Here is a 16,291-nt window from a genome sequence, read left to right on the forward strand (position 1 = left end):
TCGGTTATAATGGTTCAGGACAACTTCCAAGTGTAACATTGGAGCCTTCATAAATGTCCTTATTTCTAAATATACAACTGACCATATCGTGTGACGTAAGAGGATTGCGTTTCAGGATCCAAAAAAAAGCTAATTCTTAATCAAGTCCTTGACAGATCGAGTGTGCAATAAATTTGTTCTTAAAGCTTAGCTTGAACCAAACCAAATCACTGTTGAAAGAGGACATGTCAAGAATAGGTGATGCGATGTTTCTTCCTCGTCTAGGCATAAGATACATCTAGCATCATCATGTATGTTTAACTTGGTTAACTTAGTTTTCACAGGCAGATCATCCTTTTTAAGGTCTTTCATAACAAGATAATCATCTTCATTCATACTTTAATTTTCACAGCTTCATCCAGCATCAATTGTTCAAATTATAAGAATCACTTAGAATAGGATCAGAATCTTAACTACGAAATAGCATCCAGAATGCTTTTTTCACATTATACTCCCGTGTCTTGGAGGAAGGCCAAACTAATTTAATTGAGCTCCAAAGAAAGAGATGGGTAAAGACAAAATTTCATTAGCATCTCTAGGACTGTAAAGTTTCCTATCAGAGTCTTATTCCACCCACATTGTAATTATTTCCCATCAGTTAAGTCACTTAGAACACATGCAAAATCATGAATTTAACTCCATATATTCTCAATGGGCTGAAACCAGCAGGGATGGTCTATAGGAATTGAGTTACCACTTCCCAAACACCACTAGCCTGGATAAGAATAGATTTCCTTCCTGCCTTAGTACTCTTCCAAACCCAGAAAGCATTACTCCTCACTGAAGCCAATTGGGGTGACACATTTCTAAGATATTTTGTCTTAGAGCTTCAAATCCCCATGTTTCTTTGGATTACATAGGTTGTCCCAACTAGTCAAATGGAGTTTCTTAAGATTAACATCCTAATCCCATCAGAACCTATATGCCAGGGAGTTAATTTTGTTACAAATGTTCTTTGGAATAAGGAAACAGGATAGGGGACAGATATAGCTAGCCTATGAAACTGATTTAATTAGTGTAAGTCTAACCACTGGGTTAATGGTTTTGCTTTCCATCCTTGTAACTTTCTTCTTCTTCTTCTTCTTCTTCTTTTTTCCCCACTCAAGTGAAGACTCTAGAGAAAAGATTTGATTTCTTTTGCATCAAATCCATCCCCAACCCAAGATAAGTTTCAGGGTTTTCCACCAGTTTTAACTCCTAGCATACCGGAAAGCCTACTTCTTAGCTCTAGAGATGCATTAGGACTACAGATAGCTCAAACTTATCTACATTGATAAATTGCTAGAAAGTGAACAAATACCAATCCAAATTCTCTTTTAACTTCTAGAATACTTGAGGTGTTGTATGAGAAAATAACAATTTGTCATCTACAAACTTGAGATGACTAAGAGACAGCCAGATAGGGTACCCTGAGCAAATTTAATTCTCTTAATTAGTTCTTGAGGGCTTTGAGAAGAGCAGTAGAATGCACATTAGCTTTAACAGGAGCCCCGCTTGTAAGTACATTGTGCGAAACAGCTCTGATGCATTGGGAGATCAAATGAATCCAGTGTGGACTAAAACCTATTGTAGTCAGCACAACAATAATAAAATCCCAGCAAAGCCTATCATAGATCTGCTCATGTCCAATTTCAAGGCACACATTACCTATCCCACCCCCCCCCCCCCCCCCCCCCCCCCTTTTTTTTTCCTTGATAAAAGAAAAAAACCTCACTGCCATATAGCACTTTGAAGTGATGTGATTATCAACTTGAGACTAGGCTTAAGTCGATTCACCAGGACTTTTATAGCAACTTAATAGGTTACATAACAAAAACTAATGGGGTCTAAAGTCTAAATTCCATATGAGAAAACCTAGGACTACAAACTTTTTTTTTACCACAAATTTGCTGTAACTATGATGTGGCAGAATGTAAATGGTAGAGAAAAAATGATGGCTTCATGTGAAAATGATAGGCAACTGTTCACAGTTTGCCATGTTAAAATTGTAGCAAAAAAAGTTGTGATCTTAGAATTACTCAAAATTAGTAGGCCACTCAAGGTGCTTTTTAATTATAAAAATAATGAAAGTAGAGTTGAGTTCATTCAATGGAAAATCAATGCGAGGATTTGAAAGTGTAGCATTGCTTAAGAATTTTCCCATGATGCTTTAGAACTTAGATAAAATAACACTGGAAAGCCATTTGGACCTTTAAAAGGTTGTCTTTTGAAAGAGGGCATGGTGCACTTCTTCTGCTATGAACTTAGCATTTAAGATGTTTTGCTTGTTGATGTCAAGTAAGTGCATATTGATTGCTTAAAGTTGACTCAAGATCTCATTAACAAAAAAGGTATTTGGTACTCCATAGATTCCACTGAAGTGATTCACTTTCACTTGTTCAATCTTGTCCCCAGACACTCCAATGCATTGCCCATATGCTAGCTTGAGTCCTGATATTCTGTTATTTGGGTAAATACTAGTACAAACCGCTTTTTGCACACAACCATACGCACACTTTTTGCACTAAAATCATGATGATTGTGTGCTACAACTGGTGTAAAATAAACATTGTCTATGTTATTTATTCTTCTTTTCTTCACCAGCATATGGAAGTATTTGTTTTATAGGGTTTTGACTTAAATTAACACAATCCTATTTACCATGCATATAGCACAATTCAGATCACTAAGAGCATTCCCATTAAGTCTTGTATATGCTAAAAGATGCTTTTTTTTTTAGCATTTTTAACCCAAAAGCTTGCTCCATCAAGGGTTTTAAATGCTATAATTTTTGGCATTGATGAACAGTGCAATCTCATATTTGAGACCGCACTGTTCACCAATTGTAAAATTTATATTATTTTTTTATTTAGGTGGGGCCCATTTTCTTTTCTTCTTTGTCTTTCTCATTTTCGTTTCTTTCCTGTCTTACCATTTCTTTGCTCTCTCTCTCCCTCTGCTCGACGTCTCTACCTCCCTCTCCGACGAAACCCAGGCCGGAGCATCAAGCCAACTCGATGTGTGTGTGTGTGTGTGTTTTTATTTATTTATTTTTTATAATTCACTTAACGCTCTCTCTCTTCTCTATCTTTCTCTTTCCTCTCTCACTTCTTTCTTCTCTCTTCTCACTTTGTGCTTCGTCGATGTGGTTCGCCGATGAGTGGGCTTCGCCGATGATTGTGCTCCGGCGATTGTGGGATGCCGATGGTTGTGGTTTGGTGATTGTGGTCATGGATCGTGGGTCCAATGGCTATGGTCTGGTGACAGCGATGGAGGTTTTTTTTTTTTTTTTTTTTGGTTCTGCGTGGTTTTTCTTGGGTTCGATTAGGCTCCGATCGTGCGAGGCAAACACAAAACGACATGTTATCAAATCTTTGATTTGATTTTGGGTCTTGATTTGGTTTTGGGATTTTGAGTCTTGATTTGGTTGGGGTGGGTCTTGATTTGATTTACAGGTGCGAAGGAGGACGTCAAGCCGTGCCGTGGAAGAAGATGATGACGGGGAGGGAAGTGGTGTCTGTGTCTTGTGGGTTTTGGTTCGGCGTGATGGGTCTGCTGGTGGAGGTGATGGTGGAGGTTTTTTTTTTTTTTTTTTGTTTTTTTTTGTTTTCTTGCTGTGGTTGGTGGTGGTGAGTGGATGTGGTGGTTGTGGGTGGATGTGAATGTGGATGTGGAGGTTTCTTTCTGCTGTGATTTTTTTTTCTTTTTTTGTTAGTGGTGGTTGTGGTATGGGTGTTGGGTTTTTGGTGGGTGGTTGGTAGTGTGGTGCCGGTGGTGCTGTGAGAAAGAGAGAGACAGAGGAGAGAGAGACAAAGGAGAGAGAGGAAAAATAAAAAATTATTGAAAAATAATAAAGAAACATTATTTAAATGAAATGGTAAAAAAAAAATAGAAGTTTTGATATAGGTTGTATTGTAAAGTGGTGTGTTATATGTTATAAAATTGAGTTTTGAGAAGGTAAATGCTAATTTTTTTAGAATAGTTGATGAGAATGCTCTAACTCTCTATTTGTCATCTATATTAAGGCTACATGGTTCTTTTAATTCAGCCTAGAGTCATGCATGCCAACTTTTTTAAATTGTGACTTGAAGTTACAATTTACAAGGAAATTGTGAGTTGTGTATGCTATATATAAACTTAAGCGTGTAATAGATAGCATTCTTAATAAAATGACACACCATGATACAAAATTACTTATTATTTCATTTCAACTCCAATTTTTTCCCCAATCTAATATGGTTGTTATTTTTTTTGGTCAATAAATGATAAATATATCAAATCGTAGCAGATCAATATGTTTGATAAGGGGAAAAATGAAATGAAGTTAAGTTCGCTAATGGCTAGTCTTGAATGGTTGCCTAGAATCCTAGATAGTCTATTACCAAGAGGTAATAATAATTCAAAGAAAGAAAGAAAGAAAGCCTACTCGTGTAGGCATTTTAACACATGTGGAAGCTTGCATCATATGTGACTCATTGCTTCCCTAAGCAGAAACCCATTTAGAAAAGATAAAAAAAAGAAGAAATGACTCCCTAGTTTTGTGACACAAGGAAAGTACCAAATACCCATCCAAAGTAGAAAAAGCTAAAAAGGCAAAGTAGGAATAAAAATTATAATGCTCATCATCAATATTGGAGAGCTGCAGCAGCAACAGCAGCAATCTTACATTACACTTACAGTGCTCACTGGGCTCCACGGCAACCCTTCCTCTCATCTCTATCCTTTCCTCTTAATAATCCCTGCACGTGGAAAACCTCAACTATGGAGAAAAGTGGGAAGAGAAAATTACTACTCATTTTTCCATGGAACAGAGGTCAACCTACTGACACATGACATCATTTTCCACACTTTTTGTGATCAACATTAATAAGAGTTTCATCCACGAGTTTTTTAGTATTTTTTTTGGAGTAAATATATATTGAAAATGTTAATGGATGTTTAAGGCCAATGGTTTAGTAGCTATTTTAAAAAACTTTTACGGGAAAAGAAGAAAGTAATTAATTATTTTGATGGCTTTTTATATTTTTATAAAAATGATGTTAAAATTTTTTTAAAATAATTTATTAACTATTATGCTAAGTTCTTACCAACCAATTTTTCGAGAGTACAAGAGTTATCAAACTCTATTAAAAAAAAAAAATAATCGACAGAGTTTGATACAGACTTGAGACTTACAGTTGCCGTTTAGCTCAATCACCACCAAATTACAGAGTGCGATAGATAGTAATGGATGCATGGTCATTATTAGCTCATTTGCCCCACAACTATTATTTTTTATATTGACATTATGCATGGTCACTCTCGCTACGAAGGAATTGGTTGAGACGTTTCATTGATCTTACATTACATTGCACCAAATAAGCGAATAATAATTTTTATCGGTTATTATTTCCTAAGAGGTCAGATCAAGTGGGATGGGTTGCCTACGTTACTACTTTGTAACTTAACATCTGAACATAGATAATAGATTTGTGGATGAATGTTAGAATACTAGTCTTTGTAATTCTAATTTCATAAGATAGTAACTAGAAAAATAAACCATGCAAAATTTTCTTTTTTCACAAAAAAGAAATAGAAACCATGCAATTTCAATTTTCTTTAGATTGTTCTCTTTAACACCAAAGTTCTTTAACATTTTTCTTGAAATTGATGTACTATTTTATGGTTAAATTAAATTTCAAGATAATTCTTAGTTTTTCTGGTTTTAAATTAAATTAAGTGGTGACTTAATGCAATTCCTTTAATATAGGAGAAAAAAATATCCGTAATAGTGTCTTCATTAATTATAAAACTCATTATCAAGGGATACTAACTTAGTTTTCACCACCAAAAACTCAAAAAATGTGAAGCCTACCGAAACTCAACTTATTTGGACTAATTTTTGAGTTAAGTTTTCATAACTCAAAACTCAAAAATTTGAGTTTGAGTCATGGAAACTCAAAAATACAATTTGGATGTTTTTGAGTTTTGAGTTATAGGTTTCAATGACCCCATCACTTTATGTAAAAATTTAAGTATAAAGAAGAGATATGCACTAAGATATGAAACCAAACAAGTTATTTCTAGAGTGAAAAAATAGAGTTAAAGAAATGAGTTATGAAAATTGAATTTGAGTTATGAGATTTTGAGTTATAGGTGATGCTCAATCCAAACAGGCTGTATATATTTTGATCCCCACAAGTCGTAGTTCTCACATCACCTGACGACAGTAAGAGGATTACAACAAAGACAATAATGGTGACAAACATTGGACAATGAACAAGGTAACATGTGTGTGCTTAATTTGGAGAAAAAAGAAAAGAAAATATGTAATATTAGTGTTAGTGAGGTCAGAAGAGATGATGTAATGACACGTGGGAAGGGTGTAAAAATGGGTGTGGTATGTGTTGTGGTTGTAGACTTATTGATTGGAGAAAGACACATTTAGGCATGTCTAGGGTTTTGTCAAGCCACTATTAACGACATGATATAAATCATGTAGTTAGGCCTAGGAATGTTTGAAATTCCATGATTTTTGATTCATGAAACCTTTGATCTAATTGTGTAAACCCTATAGCGTGGCTAACAATGGTGGTTAGAATTTAGAAAATAGTGGTGAAGATTACTTGGCTACAAAGATGTGGTTCTAATATCTTGTTAGAATATAAAAAGGATAGATAAAATATAGTTATATTCTCGAGGTTTGGTCTAATGTCAGTAAAGTCCAAGATATTTTAAAACTAACTAATTCAGTCTCTAATTATCATGAAAAAGGAGAAAATGAGTAATGGTTTAGGGATCAAGTTGATTTTAGTGACCAAATTGGCCAATTTTGAAATGTTTTGAACTTGATTGACATTTGCCCAAATATCAAGAATATTAATTGTATTTTACCCAATATAAAAATTTTAGGAAGAAAGAACAGACAATGGGATGATAAAGAAATAACTCAACGAATTGATGTGATTTGACTTTAGTACTCTACGTAGACTTATACGATGTGTGTGAAAATGTTACATAATTATAATAGAGTATAATATAAATTTTATAGGTTAAATCGTGAAATAGTGCGTGTGTTATTTTAAAAAAGTATTTTTGCATTGGGGAAATTACATTCCTCTCCCTTGAGGTTTGGGAGAATGACATTCCACCCCAAGCATGAAGGGATAAAACACTCCCTCTTTTGAGATTTGAAAAAATTAACACTCACCCCCTTCTATTTATATTAGTAACGAAATATTTAAAATTTTTATGAGAATCTCTTTACAAAAGTTTAACCATAGTTAGTAAAAATGCAACTGATGAATTTAGAATAAAAATTTATCAAGCACCAAAACACTTGCAACAACAAATATCTCCATAACCCGTTAAAAAAAAAAAGAAAAAGAAAAAAAAAGGATCAAAGGTCATATTTAATATTTTAAAATATACTTTAATTAAAAATTTAAAAGCAATGGATTTTAATTATTAAAAATTTTGGAATCATTCCCTTAAGCAAAGAGCAAGTTAGTACACAATATTTTTAATATTAGTTTAATAAAATTTGGTCAAACAGATGTCAAAGGGGGAAAATGTTTTTTCCCTTTAAGTTTGGGGTGGAGTGTTATCTCCATAAATCTCAAGGGGGAGAACATACATTCAAGCAAAGACAATGTCTTGAGGGACCAAAAGGATTCATGACACCAAGTGGGTAGAGATTGTCTATGGCCTCGTCATTTACAAATTGTGCAAGCGCTTCTATAACGATGACAATGTTTTGCTGAGAACCTCACGACAAATATCCATGGCTTAAAACTTGATAATTTCGTGGGGGCTTCTTTATGGGAATGATTGGATTCTGCATTGGCATAGGTTAGGCTAGTAGGCTCTTAATCTATGGAGGAAGAGAAAATTGTAGATATATATAGGGAAAATAATTAGTGGGTGTTTTATTTCTAATAGGCAACAATTGAATGTTTTGAAAAACCTCTTGATCAAGAATAGGAAGAATAACCAACAATCAAGACAGAAATTAAAAGATTTGCTCAATTAATGCTAAATTTGTTTTAATGGAAAGGTAAAAATAAGAAAATGTTTTGGTGGAGTAAATGAGAAACATTAATTGAGAGAGAAGAGACAGAGTTGGAAAGTTTCAAGCAAATATAAAGTTTTATTTTATTTTATTTTTTTTAAATTGAAATGGGAAGTTTTATTTTATTTTTGTTATTTTTATACAAGATAGAATTTCTACTCTAGCATAATCTAAGTGTATATGTGTGTGAAGCTCCCTCCTGGAAACTTGAACCCCAACTCTTACCCCCCACACCCAACAAACATTTATACTTATGGAGTGACCACCACACAAAGGGTGCGCGGTGGTGAAATGGGAAGTTGAAAGAACTCAAAGAAGAGCAAAATGTTAATTACAAAAGGAAGGGTATGGGATAAAAAAAAAAAAGGAAAAAAATGAAAAGAAAAGTGTGACCGATGATGTGGCTTAACTAGAGTATAGTAATAATAAATATTATGCTCCAACTTTTAGATATAAATATAGATAGATAATCACACCACAAAATTCTAAACAGTTACATCCTTACAAATTAACTTTATATGTGTATTGTACCCATTAAAGGGTACACAATATGCCTAATATGACTATAACTTAAAATCATCATGGTATATTACAAATTACAATACCGTGGTGGTGGATAGTATTATACAAAATCATGATTCTAGGAACCTACAGTCTTCATATAGTATTCTAACCATGAGTAATTGGTTGTTCCATACTCTCTTAAAAGTTGTTATGGCTTTTGAGTGGAATTTGTAGTGTGTCTTTGTGTTAAAACTTATTTCTCTCTTCCTTGTGTGTGTGTTTGTTTCATTAAAAAAAAAAAAAAAAAAGAGTAATGGGTTGAACTTTAAATTTAAATTTAGTTAATTAATTTTGTACTAAATTTTGAAGGCAATCTTCAGTGAGATCAATTATTTTGGTTTTTCACAATTAAAAATTGAGTTAAGTAGTTTAGTTAAGCTTGAGTCAATAATAATCGTTTTAAGTCGAAAGTTATTTGAATAATCCTTTATCAAACCAATTACTAGAAAAAGAAAGGCTTAGGATTGGAATTTAATCCATTATATATATATATATATATATATATCTTGTAGTCAAACAAATAGAAGACTAAAATACAGTGGTAATGGCTGTGATTCATCAGAACATAATGCCACCTTTTGTTTTTGGTCTTTTTGAGTGACATGTGGACATAGTGCCACTAGAAGTGATAGTGGTAATTTCTACACCATCTTACAGGTTAGCAATAATGGAGTTCTATATACATATTTGGATTGGACAAAGCTTTGTAATGGATCACAATTTGATTGGATCTTAAATTGGCAGGCTAATCTCATCAAGATCATCCAATGATAAGAAAACTTCGTCCAAGCATGACAGCTCTGTCCCGTCGTCATCATCATCTCGTTCGTACACTCGGCATATTACCCAAGTACTATAATCCTGCAAAAATTTTGAAAAATAATAGAATTAGTATTTGTTTTTAATAATTTGAGCGAATGAGATTTGAATTTTGAAAGTTTTCATTAAAAACATAAAGAAGTGTTAAAAAGTGTCACTTGAACTATATGTAATTGGCAGAATTAGCATTATTATACTTCCATTAAAAAAAAAATGCTACATAACTATTTTTGGATGGCCTCTTCTCTTGGATGATCTACTAGTAGAACCAGCTGAATCGGAGAGACGATATTCTTGCATTATCCAATTGGTTTTGATGCCAGAGGGTGCTTCACCGGTGTAAAACACCAAAATTTTCTTCATTCCAACACTCTTGCTAGAGCTATTCATTACAGTTTCCTCATTTCCCATTGCCTTCCAATAACCATTACATGTCACTCTATTTTGTGTCCTCCGGCTATAGAAGTACCACTTGTTTCCCTCAGCCAAAGCTTTTCCTACAAACTCCAAAAATTTATGGACATATTAAACATAAGCGCAAAACTTAGTACACTCACAAACAATATTGATTTTTTTACTAAGTACAGTATCGTATTATTGAATTTAATTGGAAAATCTAAATCACGCACTGGAAAAATTATACTCAACATTTGGTACTAACCAATATGTTTCTGTTTAAGTAATTAAATGCAAGAACCTAGAGAGAACAAAGAATAGAAGTAGAATATGAAGAGCAAAAAAAAAAAAAAAAAATACATATATATATATATATATATATACAGCTTATAAAATATAGTACCATCAAGGTCCCATGGATCATATGGATAAAGATCGAGATCGGGAATGACGTCGGGGTGGCATGGTAAGAGACTGGCCTTACGATGAAGGAAATGAACTACAAGCTCTTCATCCGTAGGGCAAAATCTGAAACCTGGGGGTAGGTTAACATTGTTATCTCCCATTGTCTATAACTAGTAGAAGAAGAAGAAGAAGAAGAAAAAGAAGAAGTTGTACTTGTAAATTGTACTAATAAGAATAGAATGGAGTAGTGGTGGTAGTGTTAAGGTTGGATTTGGCTATCGATGATACTTATATAGCACTTTATATAGCATGAGAGAGAGAGATATGACGTGAGATAGAAGTTGGGTGTGATCAGAAATGACAAATGGGGTTAAAGAGCTCAATTTTCATGAATTGCGTGCAAGGCGGCGGAGTAACGGAATAACGGAGAACGTGTTTAAATACTTTACAAGCAACGGGATTCGTTGGGATAAGAGGGAGCTAAGCTAAAAGCTAATTATAGTGTTTTTTTTTTTTCCTAATTGATTTATATTATATATTAGATAATTACGTGGATCATCATCACACTTCATGCTTATATCATCCAAACGACTCCTGCCATCCACGTGTGCACACATGTATATATGGGTTTGGTCGTGGACCATTTGTATTGAATTCCATGGCCCCCACCTCTTGGAGTGTGCCTATATGCCAATAATGCTTTTAATTATTTTATTTTGTTTTTAAATAAGTTGGACCTTTTCTACTTTTTTTACTTTTATATTCATCTTTCCTGAAGTTGTAATCAATGTTGAATGTGACATCTATCTAGTCTTTTAAAAAAAAAGAAGAAAAAAGAGTAAGACATTTTAGATCCAAACAAACATCCCACATAAAAACAGCAATCATGTAATCAACCATTTCTTAGCATTGAAAGTTCAACTGATTTGCCTGCTCACTTCACTACAGTGGACCTAACAACATAGGCCCCCCATTTTTTAAATAATTAATCAATTATTAGATCTTAGGCTACTTTGCTTAGAACTTTTCTAAGCTCATTTTATTGTTGTTCTAGAGCTATATTGGTATTATATATATATATATATATACATATATTTTTTTTCCCTTTTCTTTTGGGTTCATACATACATGTTTATATATGTATCTCTCTCCTAACATATATATGAGAAACACTAATTTCCATAATAACATAATAATAATGAGTTGAGAAACAAAGAGATACTTTGCTTTCTCTATATATCTTGATATGCTTCTCCATTTTCTCTCTGTTCCTTTCTCATGCCACACCAGCTGCTAATGCTGACTCCATCGCACTATCAGATATATGAAGCCACCAAAATTTTTATGTTTCCTTTTTTATTATTATTATCATTATTACAGCAACCGCTACCTATAATCTTTAAAATGAAGCTATCTTTCGGGGCCTATTAATGTTCTCTATACTGAAAAGGACCTGTGCGGTTAAATGATCAAGTGCATATGATCTGTGTAGTAGATTTGAACGACGTTCAAAGCTTCAGTTCATTGAATGAAACCTAAACTAATAACGAGATATGTCAAGAGTCAAAGTCTTGTAACTCGACTCATATTTTTTAGTATTTTCAATGAAGAGATTCAAGATTTAAATCTTCCCACTCCAACTACTTAATATATAATAATAATAATAATAAAAAAAAACTTAAATGCGATACGTATTCAATTTTAGTGTTCCGTCCAATGAATCGCTAGACAGGACATAGAAGAACAAGTGCACATAGAGAAGGTAAGGGTTTTATCTTGTTATATACATTAAAAAAAAAAAAAAATTGAATTAGTTAACGAAAAAATAAATTACAGTGAGAAAATATTATAGGATATACGTTCATTCTACTAGAGAACCTCGAAGTGCAACATATTTTACTCTTTAAGCTTCGAAAATTGAACAAAACTTGAATACATAACAAGTTTCAGACAGGTCTTTCAAAGCATACTTGATCGGACCGACATCAATCATCCTGACAACTCAGAAGAAGGCCCTTTTAAGTTTGAATAAAATTTAGTTAAAGTATATTAGCCTTATTTGGTTCTACAATTAAATCAGATACATAATTTAATCAAATAAATAGTTAAATTGATTAAATGAAGCAAAAACAATGTTATTTCTTTTAAGGAAAATAAAAAATTCAATACAATTGCATATTTGAATTTAATTAAGAAACTTATATATTATATCTAAGAAATTGTACTAACTTTTACTCTTTAAGTTACAACTATGTATGTAGGGATCTAATCTTTTTTTTAAGAGAACTAATCCACAAATGGCTACAACTCCTATTTAAAAAATAATAATAAAACTATATATTTTAAAAATCTAACTGTTGGGTTGCTAGTTCTTTATATCTTAACACTGTAACACACATGTTAAATTTCGTGCCAACTTGATTTTATTTACTATTTGATTTATAAACTTATTTTTTAAGCATAATTTTAGAATATAATAACTTGAGATTTAAATATTTAATTGATGATATAAATTTTGATTTTTGATCTTATGAAATTTTTGTACGCATGAAAGATATAAGAAAAAATGTAATTCAATGGTGTATTTTTTCAACTGGTTGTAGCCATTGGCTAAAAACTAGTCTACCTTTAAAACCACATCTTAAATTTTAATTGCCTCCACACATTGTCATTATTAGTACTAGAGAAGAGTTATGTCTACAACATTTTCACAACAAATCATAGATAATTAGTTGTTATTAGTTCGGATTTGAACTTACCACTGAAATTACTTAATTGCCTCCACACATTGTCATTATTAGTACTAGAGAAGAGTTATGTCCACAATATTTTCACAACAAATTATAGATAATTAGTTATTATTAGTTTGGATTTGAATTTACCGCTGAAATTACTTTTTTGCCCTAACAATAACAACAAGTAACAACTTACCACTTAGGATTTGTTGTGAAAATATTGTGGATAACTGGACATAGTATTTCTATATATATATATATATATATATTGCAAATTTATTAGTACAATATTCATTTGCTATTTGCTACTTAAGTACTTCTACGTTCTTCAAATGTTGTACTTAATTTCCTTTTCATTTTTCTTTTGTACTTTAATTTCCCCGGGGGGGGGGGGGGGGGGGTTGGTATTATATTTTCTGTTAGATAGCTAGATTTGAATCACCATGTGTGATTTTTTTATGATAACGATGATTTGTATTTTTCTGAACTTCTGATGATAATGATTTTACTATTAGATCAAATCAACCATAACCAGCGGCGGAAGTAGTTAAAATGTCATTTGTTGCTGTCGGAATAAGGACAAATCCAACAACTCCTATAAGCATAGGAATAAAAACTCCAACAAAAGTTAACCTATTTTGCGTGCATTCAAAAATAAATAAATATTATTGTACACTATTAACAAGATGGTCATTCTACAAATGTAAGTGTTTGTGGGGCGTGGAAGAGGCAAAGACTAGAGTTTAAATCTCCAAGAGTGAGCCAGGCATAATAGGACTTCTATTTTCAATAGAAATAGAAGAATACGAGACACTTCTTTTTGTTTTTTAAATAAAGCCGTGTGTATGCATCATTCTAATTCATGAGTAGGGTTTAAGTGGGCTAGAGGTAGTGAATACACCCTCTGATTCATTTCTTTTTTATTATAAAAAAAAACTACTATGAAAACAAAATAATAATAATAATAATAAGATCAGACTAGAGTATGCCGTAGCTAGGAAATAAAAAAGAAAAAGAAAAGAGAGAAAAGATAAAGTACGTGCATTGTGTGTGTGAGAGCAAATAATTATATCTTTACCCGTGAGACATATATAAGGAATATAAACTGGGAATTTTATTAAGGGAAAGGTTTTGGGTACTGCAACTACAAAGAATTGTTGTATCTAAAGTGAGTGAAGATCTTAGGTGAGTTAATTTTAATTCTTAGAGAGAAGATATAATTGTATTTGGTGTGAATCTTAAATTGGGTATAAACTTGCAAAAATATTACAATTGATTTATAATAATGGATTTATTGGGAGTTTGTTTCATGCATTTCCCCTTTAAGGAGAAAGTGTTTTCCATGTAAATCTCTATCTTCTTGTGTGTCAGTGTGATTGATATATTGGTTTTGTAATTTTAGTGATAATATTTTTAGGAGATTAGCTAATTTTCTTAATTAAAATAAAGCTAAGTTGTGGCCTAGCAATTGGTACTAGGGCTTGGTTGATTTAGTGGGTGTTGTTTTTTTTTTTTTTTTTTGGGTGAATCAATGATAGATGAGAAGTATGGGACTATGATTTAATTGAAGGGTCCAAATTATCTTATCTGGAAACCTAGGATGGAGGATTTTCTTTGTTGGAAGGATTTGTATGATTAGATTGAAGTTGATATGTTCAAGTAGGGGTGTGCAGACAACCCACCGATGCACCAAAATCGAGTCAACCCAACCCAACCTGCTTGGTATGGTTGCCAATTTTTTTTTTCTACGGGCTAGGTCGGATTCTGGTAAGGAGATTCACAAATTTGCCTAAAACAATCCAACCCACCTATATTTAATATATATTTAAAATAAATATAATTTATTTTCATTGATTATTCATTTACCCCTTTTTGTAATATAAAATGGAAACCCAAACCTATTTCCTCATTTCAACTCTTTTTAGTCTCTCACTTCACTCTCTCCCTAGTCAGAATTTGTGTATGGTGGTGCTACTACATAAAATTTTAAGAAAATGGGAGGGGGTAGCAAACAATTGTAATATTGTTGCTATTATATTTTTTTCTCAACTGAGTTATCAATCCAAACTGATACATGGTTAACAAGTTAGGGCCATTCTCCTCCTCCTTAGTGAGGATAATGTATTTTTGAGCCCACTCTTGTTATAACAAGAGTGGTAACAAGAGTGGGCTCAAAAGTACATTGTTGCAAATCCATCAGAGGTGGAATTTCATTTAGACAACCATCGATTCTACTTCATCCAAGCTCTTATTGCACCAAACGGTAATCGACAAGTCAAATCCTCTGAATAAGGAGACGTGGTGACTTTTTCAATTACATGTTTCACAAATTAGTTATCATAATTTTATATACTCTGTTTGTAGTGGGAAGAATTGTATAATTCAATTTCGAAACTAGATTCTGTCCGAAAATACCTCTACAACATCGCTAATAATTTTTTAAGCTATTAATCGAAACTAATACGTGATTTACAAGTTAGGGTCATTCTCCTACTCCCTAGTGAAAATAATGTATTTTTTGAGCCCACTCTTTTAGACAAAATCAAAATGAAGCATATCCACTAGAGGTGGAATTTCATTTAGAAGACGACTGAATCTACTTCATCCAAACTCTTATTGCATCCAACAGCATTCAACAAGTTGAGTCCTTGGAACAAGGAGAAGTGGTGACTTTTCCAAGACACGTTTCACAAATTAGTTCTCTTAACTACATATACTTTTTTTGTTGGGGGGGGGGGGGGGGGTGGGGGAATTGATATAATTCAATTTTGAACCTAGATTTGGTCTCAAAATGCCTGTGTGAGATCATGTGATAAATATTTTATTTAACTTATCAATCAAAACAAATACGTGGTTAACAAGTTAGGGCTATTCTTCTACTCTCATGTGACAATAATATATTTTTGAGCTCAGTCATGTTGGACACAATCAAAATGAAGTATATCTATCAAAGGTAGAGTGTCAGTTAGATGACAATTGATTCTACTTAATCCAACTCTTATTGCACCCAAGGGCAATCACGCGACAAGTCAAATTCTCAAAATTAAGAGACTTCAAGACTTTTCGATTGGAAAGCACCTAGACCTAATGGGATTCTAGCCTTGTTCTTCTAGGAATTCTAGTATATTTTCAAGGACTCAATCATGCAAAATGTTTTCACATAAATCTTTATCTTCTTATGTGTAATAGATATCTAGACTTGGTAATTTTGGTGAAAATATTTTTTTCTTCTAAGATTGGTTAAAATTCTTAATTAATTTTTTTAATTCATACAAGACTAGATTGTAGCCCAACCGCGTGCATG

At 32.7% G+C, this 16,291-nt stretch overlaps 1 protein-coding gene across 1 annotated transcript; it reads right to left on the reverse strand.

Moving 5' to 3' along the window:
* Nucleotides 1–9,166: 9,166 nt before the first annotated feature.
* Nucleotides 9,167–10,648, reverse strand: LOC126706784 (NAC domain-containing protein 104-like). Its single transcript, XM_050406333.1, has 3 exons — nucleotides 10,251–10,648; nucleotides 9,677–9,948; nucleotides 9,167–9,493 (listed from the first exon to the last, which is right to left on the reverse strand). Exons 1-3 carry the CDS (start codon nucleotides 10,411–10,413, stop codon nucleotides 9,365–9,367), a joined length of 564 nt encoding a protein of 187 aa, XP_050262290.1. The 5' UTR covers nucleotides 10,414–10,648; the 3' UTR covers nucleotides 9,167–9,364.
* Between the last annotated feature and the right edge of the window lie 5,643 nt (nucleotides 10,649–16,291).

This window comes from Quercus robur, chromosome 11 (assembly GCF_932294415.1).
Source record: "Quercus robur chromosome 11, dhQueRobu3.1, whole genome shotgun sequence".
In the NCBI taxonomy this organism is placed as follows: Eukaryota; Viridiplantae; Streptophyta; class Magnoliopsida; order Fagales; family Fagaceae; genus Quercus; species Quercus robur.

Coding starts and splice junctions, on each gene's coding strand:
- LOC126706784 (XM_050406333.1), bottom strand. CDS start 10,413: ATGGGAGATAACAATGTTAACCTACCCCCAGGTTTCAGATTTTGCCCT. Junction 9,949..10,250: donor TGATCCATGGGACCTTGATG/GTACTATATTTT, acceptor TGGAGTTTGTAG/GAAAAGCTTTGGCTGAGGGA. Junction 9,494..9,676: donor GAAGAGGCCATCCAAAAATA/GTTATGTAGCAT, acceptor AAATTTTTGCAG/GATTATAGTACTTGGGTAAT.